General features: G+C 40.3%; 1 protein-coding gene and 1 long non-coding RNA gene across 3 annotated transcripts; one reads left to right on the top strand and one right to left on the bottom strand.

Moving 5' to 3' along the window:
- The first annotated feature begins 2,018 nt into the window (after window positions 1-2,018).
- On the top strand, window positions 2,019-4,021 carry LOC124860789. Of its 2 annotated transcripts, none has more exons than XR_007036437.1 (3): window positions 2,019-2,334; window positions 2,788-2,844; window positions 2,978-4,021. It is a non-coding gene; the product is annotated as an uncharacterized LOC124860789 (long non-coding RNA). The 2 variants fall into 2 exon arrangements; XR_007036438.1 differs by having other exon boundaries at window positions 2,933-4,021.
- f8 (coagulation factor VIII, procoagulant component) lies at window positions 3,870-26,759 on the bottom strand. The gene is made up of 27 exons (XM_047354362.1): window positions 26,547-26,759; window positions 26,316-26,416; window positions 24,882-25,004; window positions 23,774-23,986; window positions 23,404-23,586; window positions 23,159-23,262; window positions 21,459-21,579; window positions 21,083-21,353; window positions 20,839-21,004; window positions 20,661-20,748; window positions 19,667-19,884; window positions 19,436-19,580; window positions 19,113-19,322; window positions 15,438-16,111; window positions 15,204-15,346; window positions 14,407-14,572; window positions 13,995-14,225; window positions 13,686-13,914; window positions 13,420-13,602; window positions 11,857-11,973; window positions 10,306-10,377; window positions 10,033-10,118; window positions 9,784-9,939; window positions 9,535-9,679; window positions 9,299-9,447; window positions 7,470-7,652; window positions 3,870-5,926 (listed from the first exon to the last, which is right to left on the bottom strand). The coding sequence occupies exons 1-27, from the start codon at window positions 26,702-26,704 to the stop codon at window positions 5,726-5,728; spliced, it is 4,836 nt and encodes a 1,611-aa protein (XP_047210318.1). The 5' UTR covers window positions 26,705-26,759; the 3' UTR covers window positions 3,870-5,725.
- Between the last annotated feature and the right edge of the window lie 834 nt (window positions 26,760-27,593).

Here is a 27,593-nt window from a genome sequence, read left to right as displayed (position 1 = left end):
AATATTCGAAGAAATATTAAGGGGATATTTTGGAAAAGAGCCAAATCTTTCTGGAGAAATGGGCTTAATGGTGTTTACTTAGTTATCAACTCTAGTAAATGATGTTCAGGGACTATTATTCATTAGCTTGAAAACCAACAACCTTTCTGTTAAATACTCTTTAGTAGCAGCACATGTTCTTACCGGTTAGCATATGAGCTAACAAAGAAGCTAATAGCTTAGCACCAGAATCAACCACATACCTTTCAAAATACCAGTTAATAAAAGGGTTAAAATGCATAAGACGGCGCGTTATGATCAATGTTCTGTTTAAAAATCCCCCTTTAATAAAGTTTGTCTTAACTTTAAAAACATACAAAGAACACAAACGTGTGCGGCAGACAGCCTGCTAGCACTAAAATAGCCGAGTTTCACCCAAAACCAAACTTCATAAAAATGAAAAACGTTGAGATCATTTCATCCTAAAACTCTTTGCCCAAAACACTTAACCTCGTGAACCGTGGTGAGGAAACGTTGTCCAAGGGGTGATGAAGTTTGAAGAAGTTATCCACAGTGAACAAAGGGTTAGCTTCCCGCTAACCTCCTCAGTTTGTCGTGATCAGAAGGTGCGTTCGATCTGCGAATAAAAGGGTTAGCTCCGGAGGTGTAGCTGGGCGGCCCGTCCTCTCCGCTGTCTTCCTTCCAGACTGGGAGACCGCGTCTTTGCAGGGGGCTTCTCTCAAACACAGCTTGCTCCTACAGGGCTCGATGAGACAGTCAAGCAATGCTTGTACCTTCATTTCCCCGTTCATGAATGAAAATACCGGATACACAGACAGTATTTCATCCGTACTTAACTTTGCATATGATCGATGATCGTATGACATCCCTGGATCCAGTTTGAAGAGTTTAAACTCTTCAGACTTCAGCACACTTTTCTCTCCTATCCGGTCCCTCTGGAAGGCCGTGTGGAAGAGGGCGGATGTAGCAACAGCTGTGCTTTTATTTGGGTAGTGACGTCACAGGAAGTCCGTAGTTATCCCGTTTCCTGGCTGTGCTGTTGTTTTCCAAATAAGCCTCAGCTTCTCATGATCAGAAGGAAAACGTCATGAAGACAATGTTCAACCTCAAGCAGGTAAGCATCAATATTTGACTCCTGGCTACCTGGATCCAAAACTTCTATGTCCTTAGCAAGGACTGTTTGAAACGGACATGTATTAATCTGAGAAGTCATAGTTAAGTTCATGAAATGGTGGAAGATCCTGATAAAACCTCTGGGGAAGGAGACAAGTCTTCTCATGCTTTAAATGAGAGCTTTCTAATGAATAGACTTGTGCAAGTGGTGGTGGGTCAGGTTGGATTGAGTCACCTGAGAACCATGTGTGTCTCTCCTGGCCCCTAGGGGTCGACACAGAGTCAGAAAAGAGAGGGGTGCCGATCAGGCCGGAACGGTGCTCCTTCCACCTAATTGGACCACTTGTGCACGCCGAGTCCAGCCCTTGGTCATCTTGGTGGTGGTTCACTGCAATGGGATTTGACAGGAAACCACTGGAGACCATCTGACTTCCAACATTCTGTTAAGGTTTGTGGAAGTAAGTTGAACACTTTGACTAAATTTAGGAGGGGGAGACTCTGACCTAGGTGCTGGATGCCTGTTGTCTGGGTCTGCCCCCTGATGTGGCTGCTGCAGCTGCTGTGAGTGAAAATGCAAATTGGGTACCTGAACGGTGAGGGTCTGTTCCTGCTTTTGGGATGAAGCTCTCTTGAGCTCATCTGCCTTCAGGTCCACTAACTTTGCTTCAGCTTTCTTGGTCCTCTCCTCAGCTTTTGAGAGCTCAAGCTTTGCAGCACTCTCCCTTTGAAGGGCCATCTGATGGTCAGTCTGTAACTGAAGATATCTTTTAGCTTCCAGTTGTGATTTCTGCTGATACAACAAGGTAATGTCCTGTGATGGACTGGCGACCTGTCCAGGGTGTAACCCGCCTCTCGCCCATAGACTGCTGGAGATAGGCACCAGCTCCCCCGCGACCCACTATGGAATAAGTGGTAGAAAATGACTGACTGACAACAAGGTAAGCTAACAAAGAACATCTGAAATCAGAGCATCTCTAGTTGGATTTTCAATTAGGTCAAGTAATCCTTGAATCCTCTCATCACATGCAGCAAGGTCAAACTGATTTAAAGCATCCCGCTCATCTGGAGACAAACGGATGAGATCAGCAACAACAACCCATTGCATCTCCACGTCTGCTGAAGTCATAAGTGTGTAAGGAGTGTGATTCCATCATTCTGGCAGACACTACAAAACAACAGGAAGTCCGCAGTTATCCTGTTTCCTGGCTGTGCCGGAAGAAGGTTAATGCACTTTATTTTGAAAGTTCCAGAAAAGTCCATACCGGAGTTTAATATTGAAATCCATGGCTGTGGGTCCCAACATGGATTAAAGCTGTTTTGTACCAGTGACTCAGCTTCACCAGTTAGAATTCAGTGGAATAATGAGACTTCTTAGCACAAGATGCTTTCACCTACATAGATGACTTAATGATATAATTACCTCTTTAGAAAGATTGGTTTAGAACCAGCTCTTACCAGTAAAACCCAAAGGATTATTAATGTTATCTGTATCATTGTAATATTGACCAGAGATTTTTAGATTTCTCAGAAGGATTCATAGATTTTTAGATTTCTTAGCATTTGATTTGTTTTTCTGTGTTCTTTGTGATTGTATTGTAATTGTATGTACAGCGCTTTGAGTGTCTCGTTACTGAAAACGCTACATAAATAACCTTACCTTACCTTACCTTGTAGGTACTGACCCTAGCCCCAACGACTGCTGGAGATAGGAACCAGCTCCCCACCCATTTTGTATGTACTGAATATGTATTGTATATTTACTGATTATACAACCAAATCTGTGTTGCTTGAGTCTCACAAGTTCTGTTCTAAAATACAGATGGAAATCCATCCATCCATTTTCTATACGCTTTGGTCCTTGCAGGGGTGCAGGTGGGCTGTGGTCATTGGGAGAGAGGAGGGGTACACCCTGGACAGGTCGCCAGTTCATCACGGGGCAATACAGAGACACAGGACAAACAACCATGCATGGATGAAGATGGAGTGTCCAGAGAGAACCAATGCATGTTGTAATCATCGGCTGAATCACTATAAATTCAAGTTTATTTCTTTTGACGTTGATGATTATGGCTTACAGCTATAAAAAAAAAAACCCCAGAGACTTAAGTTTCTCCAAAAAATTTGATATTAATGTAGATAAATAAAGATAAAGATTTTTTAACTCAGACATGTCAACCTACTGTTAAGTGTATTCATGTACTCTACAGTATATGGCACAGTGTATGCCTTATTAATCTGTCCCAAACTGCCGAAGAGGGTTTGCTTCACAGCGCTCAATACCATGTATATTTATGTTGCTTGTGAACCTTTTTTTTATTCATTCATGTTCTGTAAGGCTTTTTCCATAGTGGGTCACCAGACCGGACCTGAGCATCAGGGGTTTCATTAGCAATAAGCTACATCATCAACGTTAAGAGAAATAAAAGCTTGAAATGTATTACTCTGTGTAATGAATCAAAATTAGATTTTTACTTGAAATATTGAAATCAATTAAGTTGAGATTAAGATGTTCTAATTTATGATGATGCCACTTCTGTCCTAAAAACACCTATCATCCAGTCCATGACATACGTTTTTTCGTCACATGGACGCAGCTCTGTTGTTTGGTGCTATGACCATAGCACTGTTTACTGTTGTTTGCTGGTGATATTTTCACTACTTCTCGAACGGAAGTTTTTTGGTGAACCCCACTGCTGTCATATAACGCTGAGTATTTGTTGCACCAACGTGCAGATTAACTCTCAGAAGCAGCATGGTGAGTTGCAGAGTTTTTCTTTAATAGCAATAATTATAATAACACACTGGAACAACTTACAATGGTAACCCAGACTGTGTAACTGTCAGGGAGCCAGGTAGCAAACAGGGTAGTTACCAGGAGGAACCAGTGGAAAATAATGAAACCAGGGAGTTTAAGTACTGAAGTAGGGTGGAGAATTGGACCAATGAACACTGGAGGAAGCAGAAAACATCTAAGTGAACAGAAACAAGTAAACAATGAGACTGCTAACATAACATGAGCAGGGAGAAAACAGATGTATAAGAAAATACAAACTAAAACATTTAACATAGAAATCCAAGAGGAAACAAACACCTAAACACCAGAATGAATCTAATAAACATGAATGAACTGAAATAAAGCCAATAAAGAACATGGCAGTGCAGAGAAGGTAAACAGTACTCAAACTCAAAACCCCAAACACAGACAGATTGTGACAACTGCACCTTAGGTACATACTGTAACTTACTTTTTAAAATTTATATGTAAGACTTTTAAACTTTATTGTTATTTGGTTATTTTATTCTACTTTTTCTCTATTAAAATGCACCGGGTACTCCAGGTCGAATTGCTTGTATGTAAAAATGTACTTGGCAATAAATATTGATTCTATGTACGGGGAAAATGTGCTTTATAAGCATCTGTTGTTTATTTTAGTGACACTGTTTGTTTTGTTTGATCAGTTTATTTTAGCCCAAATGCACACCACACTTTCAGGTGTGGAAAAGGGGGAAGTTCAAAGGTTATTAATACATTTCCAAGGTGCTGTGTAATGGAAATGACGTAATTGACGTAATGTTAAAAGTTGTGACTAGTCTGTGTTTGTTGTTGCTGCTGCTTTCACACGCTGTGAACACCGGCACCGCAGCCGATAAGCCATCACATCTGGGTGACAGCCCCTAGCCTCTGCTTTCCTCTGATTCATCTGCTTTCCATCTTGTGTCCCGACCATCGGGCCTCTGCTGATGAATACAGATGCTCTGCTTGTGTTTTTGAGAGCAGTTATTGTTTTCAGAGAGATAAAGCGTGAAAGCCAGCTTACAGTGTGCTACTGCCACATCCCTGCCAACGCAGGTCCTGTCTGCTCTTGCCCTCCAAACTAAACACGACACCTCCCGCCTGCCTGGAAACTTCCTGACTGATAATGAGGTGATAGATTTTGGTCAGGACTCATGATACAAACAGCCACACGTGTTGATCATACTAGTTCCCTTTCAGTCCTCCGACCCAATTATTTTGTCTGGGAACAAACTTGTACTTCCTCTGGGCACCAGAACTGTATAGTTTAACTTGTAACAGAACAATAGTGGAGCTCAACTGCCCACTGTCTCTGCCAGGAGGGCCTGGTTGAGGTGGATAAGTAAAAACAACACTTTCAGGATTGTTCTGGGCACTTAAAAAGGGGGAGAAAACATGAGACCTTTTCTGGGAATAAAGAAAAAAAATGAAAACAAGTGTTTGGCATTTGTCTTTGTGCTCATGTCTGGAGCATTTAACCTGTCATGGCATAACTAACAGGCCAACTCTCTTAAATTTATAGTTTAATATCTCAAATAAAGCAGAAAAATTCAGCTTTTTCCGATGTTATACAACTAGTCAAACAGTATACAGCAACCAAAGTCTGAAATATTACACCTGCTTACATTCAAACGGTTGTGATCACAGTCATGTGATGCAAGAATCAAATATCACATTGTCAAAAATAAATCAAGTGAAAATGTAAACAATGCTCTGGCTACGGAGGAAACAGCTTTAGACGTAACTTAACTGCGCAACATATCTTATTCTCCAGCAAGCTACACAGAAAAAAAAACAGGTCCAGTTAAATCTGCATCGCTACTGAAGAGCTGCTGCTGGTGCCTGGGTTTTTGTTCGCCGGTATCCGACCTCCCGTTGTGTGTCACAGCCGACCACCTCCAGGCGGAGGGCGATGTCGTTGACCCAGCCACGTGGGTGGATACGGAGGTAGTGAGCGAACAAAGGAGGCTCGAAAACTGTGAAAGCTTCCTCGTCTGGGTCGTTGTTGCCTGTGAAAATCTGATGAGGAAAGGGAAGAGCAAGAAGTCAGGAAACAGCACAGAAAGATGGCGTTTATCATGTCAGTGCATACGGTTCCTCAGAAAAGTCCTCACATCCCTTGACGTTTCTCTAATTTTGTCACATTACAAACACAAACTTTGGTGTATTTTATTGGGATTTTATGTGACTTTTATGTGACTTCAACACGAAGTGGCATATAATTGTGAAGTTGAATGAAAATGAGAGATGGTTCTTAAAATCTTTTAAAAAGAAAAATCTGAAAAGTTCTGCATTGTATTCAGCCTTCCTGGGTCAATATTTTGTACCATCTGTCTTTGCAATATCAGGCACAGATCTTATGGGGTATGTCTATCAGCTTTGCACATCTAGAGACTGAATGTTTGCCCTTTTGTTTTGCAAAATAGCTCAATCTAAACCAGATTGGATAGGGATTGTATTTGAACATCAGTTTTCAAGTCCTACTACAGATTCACAGTTTGATAAAGGTCATGAATATGATTTGATCTAAAGCATTGCACTGTAGCTCTGGCTGGATGCTTAGGGTTGTTGTCCAGCTGGAAGGTGAGCCACCGCCCCAGTCTTAAGTCTTTTGCTGCTTCTAATTAGGTTTCCCTTCAGGACTGCCCTGTATTTAACTGAAAAAAAGCTTCCCCACAGCATGATTCTGCCACTACCATGTTTCATGGTGGGAATTGTTTGTTCAGAGTGTTTTTCCACCACAAACAGCATTTTGCATGTAGAGCAAAATGTTTAATTTTAGTCATCTGACCAGAGCATTTTCTTCCACATGGTTGCCGTTTCCCTTACATGACTTGTCTAACCTTCCAACAGGATTTCTTCAAATAGTTGTCCAGAGGGCAGATTCTCCTACTGCAGTTTAGGATTTCTGCAGCTCCCTTGTAGTTGTATTCATTCAGATAATGGATCAAACAATCCTCCATGAGATGTTCCAAGCTTGGCATATCGTTTTACAATCTAACCCTACTTTAAACTTCTCCTCAACCTTTGCTATGACCTGTCTATTTATTGATTAGATGATTTCTGAAAGCAACTGGTTAGGCTGAATTAGGCTCATTACAACTGACCTTTAGGATTTTTATTTGTTAAAAAAAACCTTTTAAAACCACGTATAATGCTTATTCCACTTCACAGTTACGTACTAGTTTGTGTTTGAAAAAATTGCAACACAATACATAAAGTTTCTGCTTGTTAAGTCAAAAGCTGTGAGAGAGTTCCAGTGGTATGAATACTTTTGCAAGACACTGTTTACTAAATTAATCTTAAAGACCACAGTGAGCAGAAATATTCATTTTGTACGCCATCCATAGATGTAGATCAATGTTTTCCAAAACAAATACTAGCACTTAGTCAGCAATGTGTCACTAAAACACTGTGAGTTGACTCATCTACCTTTAGGATGTCTAAACTCTCCTTCACTAAATAGCCGAAGGTGCCTGGCAGAGTCAGGTCGGTGTCCCCCTGGCAGCTCTGACACAGGCCTGACTGTAAATGACAACCATAAGTGAATTTTTCAGCATACCTTTTCTCTCTGAGAGCTCTTCTCCAACACGCTGCTCCAGGAATGTCCGTCCAGACTGAATGTGACTGAAAACTCCGTCACCATCATCTTGGTCAGCATCGACCGTGCGCCTTGGGTAATGATTCCTGTGATCCGTTTGACGGTCCCCAAATCCACCTGCAGCCACTCGTGGGGGTTGTTGTTCTGAGGCAAACAAGATATAGAAGCATCTTTAGATTTCAAAAAGAAATACACCGAGTTACAAAACACAGACAAATCTTTATATATATATTTTTTGCTAAATATAGAGCGCTGTGAAAAGTATTTACCCCTTTACAGACTTCATCTGATTTTGCTTTTTGTTATAGTTGGAAATATTTTTATATTTACTCACGTCATCTTGGTCTGATATTAAAACTAGTTTGAAACATTTCAGTGTGACAAAAAAAGATTTTTAACTGCATATTTGTGTACAAAACAAAACACCAGAACCACAACAGCATTAATCTCTATTTTCTCTCAATTACTGTATCTCATAAAAATGTGTGCACAAAAATGTACTAGGGGTCACTCACTTATCAGTTATCTGCATACAATATAAAGTGTTATGAAATCCAGAAACTGAGAAAAAAAGAAAAGCAACAAACCAATGTCATCTTAAGCTTACAAGCTGGTGACTAAGAAACTGAAACTGCTATAAAAAATGTTTTCAGCAGTGCATCATTTATGCTGCTGCTCTTTACAGGCAGGATGTGGTGACAGTTTGTTGGCAATAGTTTCAAATTCAGTTCCTTAATCCTTTAACCTTGAAATTCTTTTGGTTTTATGCAATATTTTGCTATTTGTTCAGGCACTGACAATCTTCTTGGAACTATTATAGCCAAAAGTTGGCACAGAGAGGTTGACCTCTGTTGTTCTCCGGTGTCACAAGCAAACATGTACTGCAGCTCAACAATTTGCCACGCTGACAAGTCACACGTACGCAGTTCAGTGCTGGAAAGTATTCAAATGATAAGGCTGAAGAGGGGAGGAAAGAGAAACTGGAGCCAAGAATGATAATGGAAGTGTGAGGGGAGAAAGGTTAATGGTCCGTATTATGAGCTTCACTGGTTTATACCCTTGATGGAGACCAATTTTGTGACCAAATGTTTCTTAGTTCTGTTTGGTATAAATGATAAAAAATAATGCATTTGTGTCTTTTCCTAACAAAACACCAACTCCAGTCCTCGATAGCCACTGCCCTGCAACATTTAGATGTTTCCATGTTTCAAATCACCTGGATCAAATGAACAGCTCGTTACCAGGCCTGTGCAGAACTTGATGACATGCTGAGAAGATAATTTAGCCCTTTCATTCAGGTGTGTTGGAGCAGAGTTACATCTAAAAGTTGCAGGACAGTGGCTGTTGACACCAGGAGTTGGAGACCCCTGCTTTAGATCACAACATGTCTCAGACTGGCCAAGTCAAAGACCAGACCTAAATCTAGGTGACTTTCTATTGAAAATTGTTGTTCACACACTCTCCCCATCATATTTAACTAAACCTGAACTGTTTGGCGAAGAAGAATGGGGACGTTTAGGGTTTAGATGTACAAAGCTTCTAGAGACATACCGCAGTTGTACGTACGGTGAAATGCAGTTATGGAAAAGCTAAAGATTTTTAGAAAATTTTGAAAACTATGTATCCTTCTTTCTTTAACTTTAGGTTGTGCATTGCTTTTTATTTTTCTATCACATAAAATCCCAATAAACTACATCAACGTTTGTGGTTGTACAATGTCAATAAATGAAAAGGCCAAGAGCTATGAAAATTTTGCAAGTGCCTTGATGTGTAACAGAATGTGAACACACCTTTGGCCTCCAGGCGTTGGCTCCGCCGCTCTGGTGCAGGCGCGCGAGGCCGGGGCTCCAGCTTCGCAGCAAAGATGAATGAAACGATGAGGCACTAAAGCCGCTGTCGGGAATCAACCTCTTCTCAAGTCCCAGAGGCAGAGAACAGCCTGGTCAAACGCACATAAAAACATACGCTCGGGGTTATTTTCAAACTACACACATGGTAAAAAAAAGTTGCCGACGGTGCAACTCACTGTTGAGGTCGCATCCCAACAGTTCCAGCCGGAGAGCGGGTTTTTGCTGGTAGCTGTGTGGATGAATCCTGACGTAGCGTGCCACAAAGGGTGGAGAGAAGCTGTTGTCTTTTACCTTGGAGCTATCCAGGTTGCCACGAAACATCTGCAACACAAGCACACAGAGGGCAGCTCAGCCTAAAGGGATCATGAGGATTATCACACAACTGTTAAGCCTTTATTGTACTGTTTACAGATCTGTGGACACACCTTGCTGGTACTGGAGCTGTTTCCTCTGTAAGTGGTCCAAGTCTCTTTGTCGAGGCTGTAAGAGACTATAAAGATGGCGGTGTAGAATTTCCTCAGCTTTGAGCTCACCCCCTGCGTCTGTATACCATGCAGCAGGGTGGGCCTCAGAAGATCAACCTGAACATGCATGTGACTTTAGACCAACTAATACCTAGAGAATAATGTTATGATGGCTTTGTGTGTTCGATGTAGAAGCTCAGAATGTCTCACCTGCAACCATGATTTGATGCCTTTTCCCATCCAGGCGTTGTAAAAACCAGTCATATCAACCCTTGCCAGCCTTGGCTCCCAGTTATCTTGAAACACAAGCATAAACATGACGACCATAATCCATCTAACTGTCTTTAATTTCCTGATGCGTGTATTTCATATAGCTGAGGTATTTCCTTTAGATAAACTGAGTATTGTGGCAGTTATTCTTTTGATACTGACACATAACAAGACACTCGACCTATTGCAAACAAATAGAAAAGCTGGTCTTACTGCTGTGATCTGATGCTGTAATTTGGGAGTCTTCAATCCGCCCTGATTTTATTCCCAGAGGTAAAACACATCCTGCATATCAGAACATCAGAGTAAAAGTTCAGTAAAGCATGTTGGTGTTCCTGAAATATAAAATAGACACGGAGTACATTTATAGCAAACAACACTGTACAGTATTTAAATTGTTCCAGAGTTTTGACCTTTTTGTAGTTCATTCTGGAATAAAAGCATCTGACAAACACAGTATATCTGATGCTTCTTCTGCCCTTATATATAGTTGCATCTAAATAAATTGGAATTTCATTGAAAAGTGATTTTTCCTATTAGTAAACTTATTGAAACTCAAATTATATAGATTCATTACACACAGTGATATATTGCAAGTCTTTTGGCAATGTGGGCAGATGCACTAAAGCTTGTCAGCAGAGGGAAGCATGGCGTTCTACAAAATGTCCTGTTTGAACAGCTGTACAGACTTTGGACTTAACAAAACTCAGCGGACCAAAACCAGCAGATGAGATGGCTCCCCAAATCATCCCTGACTGTGGAAACACTGGACCTCAAGCAACTTGGATTCTGTGCCTTCTCTCTCTTCCTCCAGAAACTGGGATCTTGATTTCTAAATAAAATACAAAATGTACTAAAATTTGCAACAAAGACTTTGGATCACTGAGAAACAGCTCAGTTTGTTTTTCTACAACAGTTGTAGCCGATATCCTGGAGCCTACGTTCACTGAAATTAATTATCTTTTCAATGATTTTAGTTTACTGAGATGCACATGAACATATCTGTATATTAATGTTACGTTTCTTCTTTTTTCAGTAAAATATGTAGCAAAATCTGATCCTTTCAACTGTCAATTACATTTAATGGAACCAATCTAAGAACAGGGTAATTATTCTTAGAGTTACTTTCCATAAACAAAGGTGGGGCTTAACCAGAGGTGCTCTGGTTAAATTAATTGCATTTTGTTTAAGGGAAAGATGAAAAAAACAAGACACAAAACAGCCACAAAAAATGTAATAAACATAAATTCATATAAATACTATAACCAATACTAACCAAAAAAGAACACATATATAATCCTGTCGTATACAAATACAGATAAAAATATTAAAGGGGGGCGCGGCACTGATGGTGTGGGGTTTAAGCGCGCGATCGTGTGCGGAGGCTACAGTCCTCGAGGTGGCCGTCCCAGGTTCGAGTCCCGGACCCGGCGACATTTGCCAAGTGTCTCCTCCTCTCTCTACCCCTCTTTCCTGTCTGCCTACTGTCAAAAAATAAATAAATAAAGGCCACTAGTGCCGAAAAAATATCTTAAAAAAAAAAAATATATATATATATATATATATATATTAAGGGTTCAGAAAACATGACAAAAACCAGCAAAAAGAACCACAAGGATATTTAAGTTAATGGCATTTTTGTGTCTCATTAAGGCTGGGGGGTTTTTCTTATAGACAACCATGACCCCAGATGTTTTAGAATCCATCTCAACCAAGACCCACTGGGTCTGATCATCAGAGTTGGTATGACCTGTGTGCACCTACGTGGGTCATAGACCAAGAGTTTGGCCCTCATCCCAGCCAGCTGGTTGTCTCCTATGGTGCACTCCACTAGCCATGTCCCAACCGTGGGGGGCCTCATCTCCACCGTCCCAAAAACACCTTCAGGAATGAGAACAGAACAATGAGAGGGTTATAGAAGGAAATTTTCACCAGAAGGCATCAGAATACTTCTATAGTATATGTTGAACATAATGTTGATTATAGATTTCCATTCATTTGCGCAAAACAAATTAATTTAATCATAAGAAAAATCCTAATAATAAGAAAATGTATACATTGATAATATTAACATCTGTTACCATCATCTATACAGGTGTTACATTGTCTAAAACACAGTTAAAAGGTAAAGCAAAATGGATTGACTATATATAAAAACACATCACTGTGTATTCAAAACTCCGTTAATCTTGATTATTAGTTTTAACAGATCAGACTTTCTTAGTCTTTTCTTTAGACTTTAGTTGGTTTTAAACTGTTTATTTGTAGCTCAGCATTCAATACATTCTTGCCAAAACAGGTTGCAGAAAAGCTGCTGCTGTTGGATTTAGATCCAGGAATATGCTGGTGGATTTAAGGCAGCAAGAGTCCGGAAACATCAAAGCAACCCCAGTAAGCACAGGTGCACCACAAAGATGTGTGCTGAGTCCCGGGCATTTTATACTGCTGACACATAACTGCTCAGGGATATCCACCAGCAACCTTGACCTTAAGATTGCTGATGACACCACTGTTTTTAGGCTTATTACAATCAATGATTGTTCCAGCAACTGGTAGCCCATGCACAACATGCATTCTGACCCTCTATACCACTAAGACCGAAGAACTGGTCATCAGCACCATGTCCCACTGACAATCAATAACATAGAAATGGAGAAGGCCCAGAGCACCTGGTTCCAACACCAGCTGACATCAAGGAGAACACCATGGCTATGGTTGAGAAAGCATAACATCTGCACTTCTTTCCTAAACAGAGAATGGTGAACGTTTCCATCCCTGCCATATAGACGTTCTACAGAAGGCCAGTGAAAGAAATGTCAGATACTGAACAACACAGTGTAAGAGGGACAACATCACAACATGATAATGAGACCTCCTGAAAATGTACAGTGGCTGTTAAACGTTTACACACTTCTGGTAAAATTCCAGGCTTTTGGAAAAAAAACTAGACCAACCATGATAAATTATTGCTAAATGTTTTCCACCCTCAGTATGACATATATATCCCATATAAATCAACTGACAAACAAACAAATCTGTTAGGGGAAACAAAAGAAATGACAGGCCTGAAAATATACTTCTGGCAGGTGTATCTAGAAGCCATGTCTTTATATTCATGGTTAGGTTTTGAAATAAAAATTTGTGAAAAAGCAACCAAAGTCCAAAGAGCGGCACTTTAGAAAAGCTTCAGAAAGCTGTATCACTATTGATCGTAAAAAGACAACAAGAAAGTCTACCCCCTTGAAAAGAAAATTTGAAAAAATGAGTAACGACTCAACATTTTTTTAACGTATGAATATGAATGCGTGTTTGAGTGAATGTTTTTACCAGGAAAAAGGTTGAAGACACCCATACGGTGTTCTTTCTCAGCATGGACAGTGAAAGGCAAACCATGGAAATGCACGGCATGGTACTCTTTGTCGCCTCCAACATTAAGAAGGTGCCACCTCACAGGCTGATGCTGAGCCACGATCAAACCAGGAAGGGTCTCGGCCACATAACCGTTTATTGCTGAGGAAAACGTGCATCGATACTGTTAATGGACACATTAACAAACAGTAGGAGCAAGCACTACAAGAATCACAATCAGTCACCTGCAAACTTATTGCTAGTATGGTACCAGGGATCCTCTGTGTTGGCTTGACAAGGAGGAGAGCAGTACTTCTGCAGGTTCTCCTCATGGTACCAGCTTTTAGTTTCATCAAAGGTGTGGAAGAGCAGGGAGAAATCCTGGATACCTGGCTGCGTGTTGCAGTGATTCTGCAGGGTTCCAGACTTACAGATCACAAGTGCACCAATCAGACCAGTGTGAAGGTCCCGCTCCTATATGGGTTAAAGAAATGAGGTGAGGATGTTTGCTACATGAATCAGTTTCTGAATGTGCAAGTAAGAGAGCAGCATACCTTATCCACAGTGGAGTAGTAAGCTCCAGTCTTGCAGTCAAACTCAGGATTAGAGGGTCCTTGTTTCTGGCTAATTTTCCATTTATAAGTCCGAGTCTCTCCTGGATTAACAGGTTCTCCGAGAATACCAGAGGATGAGCTGCTCTGTGTGGGGCCAGCATGCTGGTTTCGGTCATATACGCCATGAAGATGAAAGGAGTAGGGTCTCTTTGCATTGTTCTTAAAGATCACCTGAGTTAGGACAAGACACAGAATGAGATGTTAGGTATTTATACTCCTGTCTTTAACAGAACTAATTTATTTTCTTATATATATATCTGACCTAAACGTAAACTTAAGGCAGAGAATCGTGAAAAAGAAGAACTGGAGAAACTTTTCTTGTGCTTCTTTCCTTATAGAGGGGGAAACTCACTGTGAGGAGATCATTAACTTCTGTTCTGATAACAGGTCCCATGATTCCCAAGTGTTCCTGAAGCTCTCCTCTGTAGATGGGCTGCTTGAAGTCTTTGTCCATGTAAGCACGATACACCACCTTCACATATTTAGGCAGAAACTTCCTCATCCCCCGACGCATCTCTCTGATTGGAGGAAAATCAAGTAGTGACAAAACAAAACTAGAGACTAAAATATTTGCTCATTCTTCTTTAGAAAATAGCCCAAGCTTGGTCAGATTGGGATGAAAGAGTGTGTGAACAGCATTTTATAAGTCTTGCCATTAATGTCTTGCTGGATTTGGGTCTGGACTTTGATTGGGCCATTGTACCACATGAATGTGCTTTGCTCTAAAATCAGCGGTCCTCAACCTTTTGCCACCCAAAGAGCAATTTTTGTCCTCAGTCCAGCTAAATAAAACTTGTTCAGAGATGCTAATGTTACATGACCTTAGGAAAAAAACAACTTATAATTTTTAACAAATATCTGCTATAGCTAATTTGTTGTGATCCTTAAAGGATTTCTTTATATTTTTAGGTTTTAAAATAGAGAAAAACATAAAACATTTGCAAAAAGAGGATGGATACATTTTCTGCTATGGGATGTTGATATTTATAGAAATTGTGTGGGAAAAAAGCACAAAGTTTCCAACTACATGACAAAAAATAGATGTAAAAAATGTTTACTGTTTCTTCGTTATTCTGTTGTGAAAAGTCAATGCAATTATGGTAAACAATACACTTATTTACTTGCATGAAAAACTATTATTATTCCCACCTGGGTTTAATTAACTGATGTGGCGTTTTGATGCCATAATCCCAGGTAATTTCCTCTGCAGCGATGTAGTAGTAACGGGGCCTGGTTTCTCCAGAGCGCGGACCTAATAAATCTGCACCAACTACTTCCGATGAACCGTTCACCTGTTGAAACAGTGAAGCATTAATAGTGGTGAGGCGGGTGTTTGGATGTTTGGAAATTCTCCTGATTAAGACAGATACTAAGCACGCGTACCTCACTGTTGTAGTCATCATAATCGAAGGACAGATTGACCTGTGTTGTGTTGCCATCAGTGACGTTGTATTCAAGGTCCAACAGTTCATCTGAAAGACCCTCAGATTCAGAATAGATGTAGTTTTCGCCCATGTCTTCCTCTGGAGAGATCAAGTCTTCAGACTGGACCCTTTGTCTCGCTGATTCTTCAGCAGTTAGTGAGATGTCATTGCTCCCTGTCCAGTTCCCACCTGCCTCTCGTTTCTGTCTCCCACCTCTGTTTTCATCTGCTCCAGTCGGATTTTCAGCAGCTCTCCAGCCCCCATCTCTCTCTACTTTCTCCAGGACATCCTCTGGGATCCCTGCATCTTCGGGAACTTGTTCCCTTCTCACCGATGCCACCGACATTCTCCTCAGCTCACAAAGGGGACCCACATCTTTGCTCAATGTAGTGTTGTTGGTGACAGTAGTGTTGTTGGCGACAGGTTTCTTGCACACCCGAACCAGCATCGTGCCTTTCTGGGGTCTCAAGCCCCTCGGCTGCTGAAATATGTCGTCGTAGTAATCTGATATATCTTCATCCACATTATGGTCGACCAGAGAAAACTCTCCATCGTTGCAGGCACGAACGGTGTAACGGATGCTCATTCCCCGGCTCCTGAGCTTGCTGTCAAAGGCACTTATCTCCCATTCACCTGCAAAAAAAAGTTAGAATTAGTTAAAATGTCAAAACTTTTTCACGTTTCAAGCACAAATTTAATGTATTTTACCAGAATCTTAAGTGAAAGACATACACAATGTAGTTCATAAATGTGAAGTCAAAGAAACGGTTACATTGCTTCTTTTCCGGTAATCCTAAGAGGCTAATTAAAGAGTCTGGAAAGCTGCAGAGATCCACAGCTCCATTAGCCATTAGTTGTGTACTGCACTAATCTGGCTTTTTAATGGAAGAGTAGAAAGAGGAAGGTCTCTGTTTAAAGAAAGTTATAAGAGGTTTGCAGTTTGCCACAAGCAACGGGGGACATAAGAAACTTGTGGACGAAGGTTGAAAACAGAACTTTCCTCCACAAGTTTCTTGTGTCCCAGTGCAGATCTACAAAGATTTACCAATTCCTTTTCTACAAAAATCCAGACTACTTTGTTAGTTTCTTTAAAAAATGAATGTTTAATTTATTGTTGAGCATGGAAAAATTATTTAAATTTGAGATAACATTTTCTGTCTTTTCATGAACATTAAATACATTTTGTGGCCTGTGTGTACTTTTGTACTGACAATTTTATTCTAGGCAGCAAACAGTTTGTACACCGCTTGCTTATATGAAACCATATTGATGTGATAGAATGACCCAGTCAAAGTTCAGACCAAAATCCAGTTGAGAATCAGTCGCTAGACTTGAAAACAGACTTTTTTCCATCCAATCTGACTGAACCTGAGCTATTTTGCAGAGAATTTGCAAAAAGTGTATTCTCTACATGTGCAAAGCTGTAATCACAGCAGAGTGTGATTCTAGAAAGAATGGACTCAGGTGGTAGTATAAAAATGCATGACACGTTTTGGGATTTTTATTTGCTAAAGTGTTCTTTCCATTTCACAGTTCTGTGCTATTTTGTGTTGGTCTGTCGCCTAAAATCCCAAAGAAATACATTGATATTTGAGGTTGTAACTTGACAAAATGTGAAAGAGTGGAAGTGGAATTAAAACCTTTGTAAAGCACTGTAAAATTACCCTGTGCTATCCAAATCTTCTGTTTTGATCCATGCTTTGTGATGTTGGGACCCAGCCATGGATTTCAACATTAAACTCCGGTACAGACTTTCCTGAACTTTCTAAATAAATTGCATTTAACTGACTTCCAGCAACTGAGGAAAGGGGGGGTGGGGGGGTAGCAGCAGACTTCCCATGATGCCTCTGTCTGAATAAGAGCACCCCCTCTCCAACAAGCCGACCTCTTCCACACCGGTGATCATCGGGATAGGAGGGGAAAAGCGCGCTAATGTCTCTTTGCTGGCAAACAGACATAAACTCTTTAACTGGATCCCAGAGTGTCATAAGATCACGCGATCATATGCAAAGTTAAGTACGAATGAATAACTGTTTGTGTACCCAGTATTCATTCATAAAAACACTAAAAACAGGAATTAAGGTACACCCCTGGCTTGACTTTCACTCTGAGGCCTGCAGAAGCAAACTGTCCCAGAGAAGTTCCCTATGAAGCCGAGCGGAGCGGTCTCCCAGTCTGGAAGGAAGACAGCAGAGACCCCATCACCGTGGTTACGGTAACGTGCAGTGCGGTTAGTGGATAGAACGTCTTTCCTCCACAGCTAAGGAGGTTAGCTAGAAGCTAACCGTTAAACGTTTTTCATTTTATGAAGTTTGGTTTTGTTTGTGTTGAACTCAGCTATCTTGGTGCTAGCAGGCTATCTGCAGCACACATGTTCAGTTTTGTGTTCTTTGTTTGGTGTTTTTAAGGTTAAGACAAACTTTATTTAAAGGGTGATTTTAAACACAGAAGATCGGCCATAACGCGCCGTCTGTGCTCATGAATTTTAACCCTTTTATTGATGGTAATTTTAAAGGTGTGTGTTTGAATCTGGTGCTAAGCTATTAGCCTCCTTTGTTAGCTTAACTGCTAACAGCTAAGGACATGTGCTTGCTGCTAAATAATATTTACCCAGAAAGGTTTAGTTTTCAATCCAGTAAATAATGTGTCCCTAACATCATTTTACTAAATTTGATAACTAAGCAAACACCATTAAGCCCCATTTCTCCAGAAAGATTTGGCTCTTTCCAAAATATTCCCTTAATAATATTTCTTCAATTATTATTTCAATAAATAAAGGCAGCTAATGAGACACCGTTGAGAAATGGTCATCCAGAAGGTTGGTTTTATTCAGCAGATCATTATTTAAAACATTATTTTATTAAAATATTTGATCTGATCTTGCATTGTGAATGGTTGTCTAAATGTTGCTGATTATTGTCTAAGTTGGTTCCAAGACTAACTTAACTTCATTGCCAGATTCTTCAAGATAATCATTGGTTCTCAAACATAAACATTGCATGGTAATGTTGCATCACTCTTTTTGGTCATGATTTCCAATCATCTTTAATCAACTTGTTTATATTGTACATAGCCCATTCGTCTTCGTTATTCTTTAATTCTGCTTGGTAGTTTGGTTGGATTGTTTTAGCATAGTAAAGAGTTTGTTGATTGAAAAATGTTTGACTTTGAGTTGACTTATTTTTGTTAATAAATTCTTGTATTTTAAGAAATTGTGTGAATTCATTCCATATATGTGCAGAGTTTATGCTGTTCAATAATGTCAGAGCTCGTCTCACACCTTTCTATTTTGTCCTAATACCATCGCCTTACTGGGCTGGTATTCACAGGACAACCCTTAACAGACCGAAATATTATTTGATAAAATATTAATATTAAATAATATTCTCAGATTCATAATCCTAACAGTGAAATGTATCATATTTAGATGCCTTGTGTTGGTGCTGGGAAGCACCTGAATGGCCTTGAAATCCAACACTTCAAATACACTTATGCATCACCGACCAAACAACAACCTCTAGTCACTCATTACAGAGATAACATGAATCACTTGAAGTTTTGCTTTAAACCTTAAGCTAACAAGCTAACATGTTCATGTTAAGAAATGGGTGTAAATGTGAGCTTTTGCCCTCACCGATCATTTCTGTCTCCATGGGAATAGTTACCGCCGTCATGGGGAAAAGGGTGAGAACAGACTGGTAGAGGCCTTGATGCTGAAACAGGTTTCCGGTGAAGTAAATGGAGAGGAATTCACTCCCGGTTCCCACGTTGGCCACGTGCCAGAAACGGACATCTGTCTCACACATGACAAACTGACGCCCACTAAACATGATGCCGTTTATACCTGGAGGAGGAGGGACATTCAAAGCACACGTTTGTTTTCAATTTTGATTATTTTTGCACTGTTCACTAAAATATGGCAGAGAAAATATGCAAATGCAAGCGTGGTAAACTCACTATAGATGACATTGGACTCATAGAACTCAGGGTTTGTTGTGTTGTAGGACTTTCGAGCTGACCTCTGCATGTTTTCTTTAAAGTACCAACTTCTGTTCTCATCAAACACAACAAATATCAGACTCATCTTCTCGTCTAGGCCCAGCTGCAAGGAATGAGCAAAAAAAAGCATTACATCCAATAGTATACATTAAGGACAGTGTTTAGCTGAAGCGTCATTAGTCGTCTTACCAGATTGCCTCTGCTGTCTATAGCCTTGTACTTGCAGATGAGCAGGGTGCCCACCAACCCAGAGGCCAGGTCCTGCTCTGGGGAGATGGTGCTTTGATACAGCTGAGTGAGACACTGGGGGTCTCCCTCCAAGGGTCCGTCGTCTGAGGTTAGCCTCCAAATATAGCCAAACGTCTTGTTGGGGGGAACCCCCAATGAGCGCAGGTCTTTCAAAGCAGCTGTTTGAAGAGATTTGAGCAAATTGTGAAGGAATCAGCGAAGACAAACTGATACTCACTGTATCTTCTTGGGATTTTATGAGACAGACCAATAATAAAGTAGTATGAAGTCGTGAAGTGGAAGAAATACATAGTTTCAGAGGTTCACCTTCCAGCAGGGCAATGACAAAACACACAGCCAGAGCAGCAATACAATGGTTTAGATCAAAGCGTATTCAGACCTAAATCCAGTACAGAATCTCAGACAGAACTTGGGAATCGCGGTTCATAGATACTCTCCATACAATCTGGCTAAGCAAAAAGAAGAGTGGGCAATGATTTCACTCATGCAAAACTAGCAGACACACCCTAAAAGGTGGTTCTACAACGTTTTGACTCAGAGGGGTTGAACACAAATGCAGGCCGAACTTTTTAGGTTCTATTTTGTAAAAAATGTTGAAGACCATGTATCTTTTTCATTCACTATAATGCACTTCTATGTGTTAGTCTATGGCATAATTATCATCAAGTGTGTGGATGTATTGTGGCAAAATTTGAAAAACATCAATGAGTATGAATACTTTTGCAAGTACAGCCAAATTCACACTTGATATGCCTCTGGGGGAAGGCGCTACACTGCTAGTCTCGGTGATTGCAGAAGAATCCCACTTCCTCCTGTTCCCCGTTGTGTTGCTGCTAACCTTGCATCAGAAGTAAGCGGACAACCACAGCCTGCGGAAATCTTTTGTATTTTCCACAAACACAGTGAATGTAGCACTTTTAGAGTTTAGGCTTACCATTAGTGGATCCCGGCCATGGGAGAATCTTGGTAAGGCCATTGGGGTAGATGTTGAAAGGGCGACTGGCTAAGTTTTTAAACACAATCTGGAAAAATTCAACCAAAAGCAGATAAATAGAAAATCCTAGATACAGCAGCTTGTTAGCAGGCACTCCTCAGACATTCAAATCACTCACGTAGATCTCATCGTTGACTCTTCCTTTCAGTATAGGACCCATCAGGGTCTCCGAGGGATTTTTCCTCTTAGTGAAGGATTCATCAGTGTATTCCACATACACAACCTTTTTATATGTGTAGCCAAGGTGGTGGGGAGATCCGGATAAATATCTGGACTGTAATTCACTGAAAAAAACAAAAAAGAAGTGAAACAATGAGTTTACCACCAAATATTATATCCTTACTGTCTCCACATTTTCTCACCTGTCTGTGGGTTTCAGATGAGGAGCATAGTTCCAATCGACTTCCTCAGCGGCAAGAAAATGGGTCCATGTGTTGAATGGCGGTCCTCTGCTGGATCTGGCTTGGACTTGAGGTGTCTTGGGCAGAAAGTGAACTGTGTTGAACATAAAATCGCGGTCTTCATCACTCCCCTCCTCGCCCTCTTTGCTGTTATCATCATGTTTGACGTTTCGCAGCTCTTTGATGACGGGATCGGGACATTTCTCCACCGAGAACAATGCATTCATGCCATCTGTGAGGCAACATTCATGGTGATTATTCCCAACTGGAGGAGTTGTGATAATATTCTAAAAAGTAAAACTGATTAGTGCTGCACTGGTTGGATGGATTTTTTTACCATAGCGATGAGCATGGATCTGACAGCTGAATAGGAACTGGCCTATAGCTGTAGGTCTCATTTCTGCAGTGACGAATGTCAGTGGAGTCATTTCCACTGTGACTTTACGATGGGTCAGTACCTAAAAGTAAAACAAACACCAGCAGCATGGATTTAATACAGTTCAGCGTTCATTTGAACAAGATATTAGATATTAGACTCATTAATGTATTTAGACCCCTATCGTCTTATATTTTGCATCTTTGATGTTGTTCTTTCAGTCATGATGCACGGCAGGCCAGAGCTACGCCCAGATTACTGCAGACATTGCTCCGATCTGTCTATTTATCACCCGCTCCATCCTGTTGTTATTAACAAGACAACAAGAAAGTAAGAAAGACACCTTTGTGTGAAACAGTCTGATCTCTAACTAATGTGCAGCAGTTTAAAATGGATCAGCTGATTTTAATATTAAAGATGCATTCATCCAGAGATCAGAATTGACTAAACTTTCTTTAATCAGCTCTGATCAGTGATCGTCAAGTTAAACACTTAAATGCATCAGAACTAAGAACTCCTGCAATTTTCTGTCCATAAATGCATCAACAGCATGTACTTTAATGCACGTTGCTTTGAGTTTAATAAACAAAAGGAGAAAATAGGGAAATATGGTCTGATGCATTATTGTAGATGGTCTTGTAACGATCTTATAATTACTTAAAGGTAAGATTGGATAAATAGACTCAACAGATCAGACCTCAAAGAAAATCGCATATCAGTAATGGGCAAAAGAAGTCTGATCTGTGTATCTCTAATTAACACACAATTCAAATCAACGGACTTCCAACAGTTTGCAATTATTGTAACCTCACATTTACAGTTGAAAAGACAAGTTTTCTGTATTTTCTTTGGATATGAGTTAAATTTGAATTAACAGAACCGAAACTTCTTCTGGGATTCCAGTCTTTAAGAACAAAAGGTAGGGAGGGGCTTGTCGTCTTGTTTAATTTCTGTTTAAATTAATAACCCTGCAGATATATATAAAAAAATGACACACAACATCATTAAACAAGTACAGAGATATCTCTTTCAACCATGTTTAAGATTTAAGGCTAACAACAAATTAGGCTCTAGATCTCATGACTTCAGCCTTTAGCAGAGATGGATTGGAGACTAAACAGAATCAGATCCAGAACTGTAAAAAATATTTCCCTGTTTTATTTTAAAAGTCATCAAAATCAAAGCAAGCATATCAGCTGAGAAAAAATAAATATCTCAGCTTTAGAATCATTTTTGTTATCTTCGCACCATTATATACAGTTCACTCTTTTATAATAAGAATTAATATAACTCTTTATCTTAGCATATTTGCATCATTTAGGGCTTCATCAAGCATTGAAAGCATCTTCTTTTAGGTTTTTCTAAAAATTGAAAGCTGTTTGTAGAAAAAAAAAGCTGTACTAAGCATTTGTTTTTAGACTTCTCCTCTTCACAGCCAAAGGAATGTGCTGTTATGTTTTTGGGCAAAGAAACTACTAGTTATCCTAGTAACTTTAGTGATACTATGGAGTGCTGGACAGAAAAGCCAGAAGGAGATCTTCTAGACTTCTAATGCTGTTGAGATGAAGCATTCCTGAGTGCCCTGCAAGTATTTTGTTTTTTCTGGCAGACATCCCTGATCAGTCTGCGGTGACTGTCTTTTATCTGAAGTCTTTGTTTACCTGCAGCGTGTGATCCTGGAAGCGAATGGTGTGGATCTCTGGAGTAGTGCCTAATCCGATCATATGCCAAGACACTGGATTATTGCCCTTACAAACTGTTAAACCTGCACATGTAGAAGCAGACAGACACAGAAAAATGAAGACACATTCCTGTGCAGACGGGATATGGTATAATCACTGATATGCTGAGCAAAGTGTGCATTTATGTAACAACCTCTTCTATCTTAGGCAGACTATCTATTTACCAGGTAAAGTGGAGTTGACATATCCATTGATGGTGTGGTATTCCTTCCTGCCGTCGCTTCTTCTGAACTTCTCCCTCTTCGTCCTCTCTCCCACCTCTCCGTACCAGCTTTTAGTCTCGTCAAACACGGCAAACAGAAGGACAAATGCTTGGAGTGTCCGCTGGCCATCCTCTGTGAAGGCACCTGAGGAAGCATGCAGACTGATTGAAGGTGATGCTGGATTTTAGAGTTAAATAAATTATTTGGTTAAAAACAAGACATTAGTCAATAATAATTCAAATATGCAGGTTTTAAATCTGGATTAAGGCCATTGGTTTTGCCTAAAACTGCAGCATCTGTGTATGAGGAGTATTTAATGCAGCTCACTGACTTGGTTTACAAATGAGCAGGGCGCCGATGAGTCCAGAGTTAATGTCTCGGACAACGTCCACCTGGGAGGAGTATAAGTACGTGAGGCAGTCAGGGTCACTGATGGTTGGACCATCGTTGGGACTGATGTCCCAGACATACTCATAATATCCGCCAGGTTGGACAGCATCATCCTCCTTCTCTTGCCCTGCTGTGGAGTCATCATATCCAGCTCCTTGAAAGGGAGGACATAGAATGTTTTCTTTTTGCAACCAAAGTGTATCAAAGCAGCTGTTACTTCATGATGAAGATAGGAAAAAAGGAGGAATGAAATGTGAGAAAGAAATTAAAGTTCCTTGGTACACAGTGACTCAAAACAAAGACTCAGGCAGAAGCCTTCCTCTCCCTAATTCACAGGAAAGTCATCACGCTGCTTTCTAAAAATATTCCTACCTTTGCCATTGCACGGACATGTGCAATGTAGACTTGAAAGCAAAGCCTATACCCTGGAAATGACTAAAGCAGCTTTTCAGATTATAAAATCAGTTATCGGAATCTACCAGCGAGCTGTTCGCAGGAAGTGACAGTTCGGGATGTTTAGCAGCATTAGGACCTGATCCAGTGCTGTTTGCAAATGGGATTAATCATGAGCAGTTTGGACCCCACAACCCACATAAGATCTGCACACATGAGATAATGGAGACGGTTGTTCTGTCACTTCTTGAGATTAAGGAGGCTTATCTATGAGGGTTCCTGTTCATTTAAAGTGTTTATCATCGTTTCTTAATGTCAAACTCAGTTCCATATTTGTCATGTAAAGGTCAAGTTTATTTCAAATTTCAATTTCCTCCAAAAGGTAACTGCTTTGTAGTGACTCACAAAATATTAAATAATCCAATGTGGAAATCTGACTCAGAAATAGGAAACAGTCAGCTTGCAGCTACTTCTCTCTAACTTTTCCATTTTCTCATCTGCACTGCAGCACAGACCTTTAAAACTTACCATGAGTCAACAACCTGAGTCGAAGCTGTTGCTTATTATCTGACAAAGGAGAAGGGAATGCTGCTCACTAATGTTTTATTCATGCCGCAAAAAATTTGCTTGAGGGATTATGGCATTTGGTTTCTTACCTTCAGACTGCTTCCAGTAGGTGATCCCCACAGGGCTGATGCTGTAGGGCTGAGACGCCAGGTTTTTAAAGTGGACCACAACTCTCTCACCAGCCTGGGCCACAATCACTGGGCCCTGAATACCTGGGATCACACAACATGATGCTCAAACATGTGATGCCATAATTTTGACATTTTCAAACAGCTCTGGTGCAAAGTTATTTCTGTCAAAAGGTAAAGTTATACTATATTTAGTAGCGCTGTATGAGGGGAAGAAGTCACTTATGAGAGGTCACCCTTATAGGTTTGGTAGATTCCCTGGCCAGGCAGTTTTGTAGTCTTGTTTATATTATTATTATTAATATTTGAATGTATGAGATGAAATAGAGACATTTTTATATTTTTATTGACCTATTGCTTTAAATTAAAATGCTTTCTTTTTTGTCTTTTTATAATGCCCCTTTTTGAATTTCTTCTCCATACTCACAGACTATTGAATTATTTCTCATAAACCCTAAGTGGTCTTTGTCAATCATACTTAAATTTGTGTTTTTGGCAACATATCTAATAAAACTCCTGCAATTCTGCTTTGCCCCCGATCCACCAAACCTATAGAGGCACCACGGGCCACATTTATTCATTCCAGTACCAATCCAGTTTCTTCCACTTAAGGCAGCTAGCCAAAGTAAAACATATCCTTTCCGGACAGCATTTCGAAACAATAATCCATGCATTTGTGACCACACGGCTGGATCACTGCAATGCATTTTATATAGGAGTCAGTGATTGATATGTTTCCCAGCTCCAGAGGGTACAAAATGCTGCTGCCCGTCTTTTAACAGGCACCTGGAAATTTGAGCATATCTCCCCTATTTTAGCTTCCTTACATTGGCTGCCAGAACATTTTAGGATTCATTTAAAAATTATTTTATTTGTTTTTAAAGCTCTTAATGGCCTTGCCCCTTCCTATCTGTCTGAGCTGTTACATTCTTACACACCGTCACATTCCCTCAGTTCAGCTGATCAGTTGTTCCTGAAGGTGCCAAAAATAAAATGCAAGCTCAGAGGGGACCGTGCTTTTTCTGTGGCAGCTCCCAAGCTTTGTAATGATCTTCCTTTGGGCATAAGACAGGCCTCTTCACTCACTGTTTTTAAGTCACTCCTTAAGACCCATCTTTTTTCTTTGGCGTTTGGCAAAATCTGAGATGTTTTTACTTGTTTTATTGTGTCTGTACATTAAAATGTATTTTATATTCAATCTTTTTCCATTTTGCATTGTTTTTATGATTGTGTACAGCACTTTGGTCCTGTCGGTGTATACAGTGCTTTATAAATAAAGTTGGTATGGTATGGTATTCATTCATTGACAAAATTACTGACAAATCCACAGCCGTCATTAAGTAATATAAATGGAAATGTGATGAGATTTAAAAAAGAAATGAAGCAGGTACCCACCTGTCCAGGCTGGTCTTGGTCTGAGGACAGTGAATGTAGCATCTTTATACTCCCTGTAAACTGCCTTGATGTGCTTTTGAGGAATGGGTTTAAAGCTCCCGCTGAAGATAATTAATGATGAGTTAGTAAAAAGACAAACCTGTGGTCAAAATACTACACTTTATCTAATATTATTGGAACTCTCAGCCGATTTGAAGCAGCAATGTCTGATCTGCAGTCGGATATATTCACCTGTCCCGGGATGCGCGGTCCCCATCGTCCAGGTGGATGTAGTCCCAGCCGATCTCCACCGCTGCTATGAAGTACTCCTTGACAGTTTGGGCGGTCTGCGGCACCTCCACGGCGGAGGAGCAGAGGAGCAGCGGTAGCAGGAGACACGGTGTCCTCATTCTCTCTGTGTGCGCAGGTCCACTTTACAAAGTCCCAATGTCAAACACCAGCCGGGCTCTGTTGCGCCTCCTCTGCCCTCAGATATTTAAGGGGAGGAGGAGGGCCAAGCAGACATGGGAAACACACTCGGGGTTCATGACATCACACTAGCTGTTCTGGAAGAGGAGTTTGTCTAGGAGACACCATTGGTAGCTACTGTCAGATGATTCAAATGAATGGTTCTTGATCGACGGTTGGCATGATTGTAAAAGTTCAAACATTTAAAAACGCTAAAAAAAAATAAATATAATCTAATCAATGAACAAAAGGCACATAATAAAAAATGATAACATAAATATTAAAATGTGTATTTATCTATTTATGAAGTAATCGATCCCCTCAGAAAAAAGTTCAACTATAACCTTTCCTAATCAGGCTGCACACTTGAAGACGTTGACGTTACAGCTGAGATATTTATTTATTATAAATAAATATAATTGAAATCAGGCAGAAAAAGATACGTTCCAATATACGGCAACATCAAAATGTTAATTGAATGTATGCCAAAATTTGTTAAAATAATTTCACCACTTTTATTTTTGATAGGGGTAATATGGCTCTCTGCCCAGGGAGCTCTTCTGTCTTAGGGTGTATTCACACCAGGAAAGTCCTTTAGTCCGCTTGTTTGGTCCGGACCAAAAGCTTTATTTTATTTTTCTTTGTTTGCTGCAGTTTGCTTTCACATTGTACCTTTTGCAAGTGAGCTATAACTTTTAAACAAAGCCACGCAAGTGACGATCATTGCTCCCATTGGATAGAAAAGACGGGGGCGGGACAGAGCACAGACCCGGACATTTAGAGAAAAAACTGTAGCTGTGCTGCTTGCAGCAACTCTGTTCTGCATATTTG

The sequence above is a fragment of the Girardinichthys multiradiatus genome, chromosome 23 (assembly GCF_021462225.1).
Source record: "Girardinichthys multiradiatus isolate DD_20200921_A chromosome 23, DD_fGirMul_XY1, whole genome shotgun sequence".
Taxonomy (NCBI): domain Eukaryota; kingdom Metazoa; phylum Chordata; class Actinopteri; order Cyprinodontiformes; family Goodeidae; genus Girardinichthys; species Girardinichthys multiradiatus.
The sequence above is the reverse complement of the archived record's forward strand: the minus strand, read 5'-3'. Positions and strand labels throughout refer to the sequence as shown.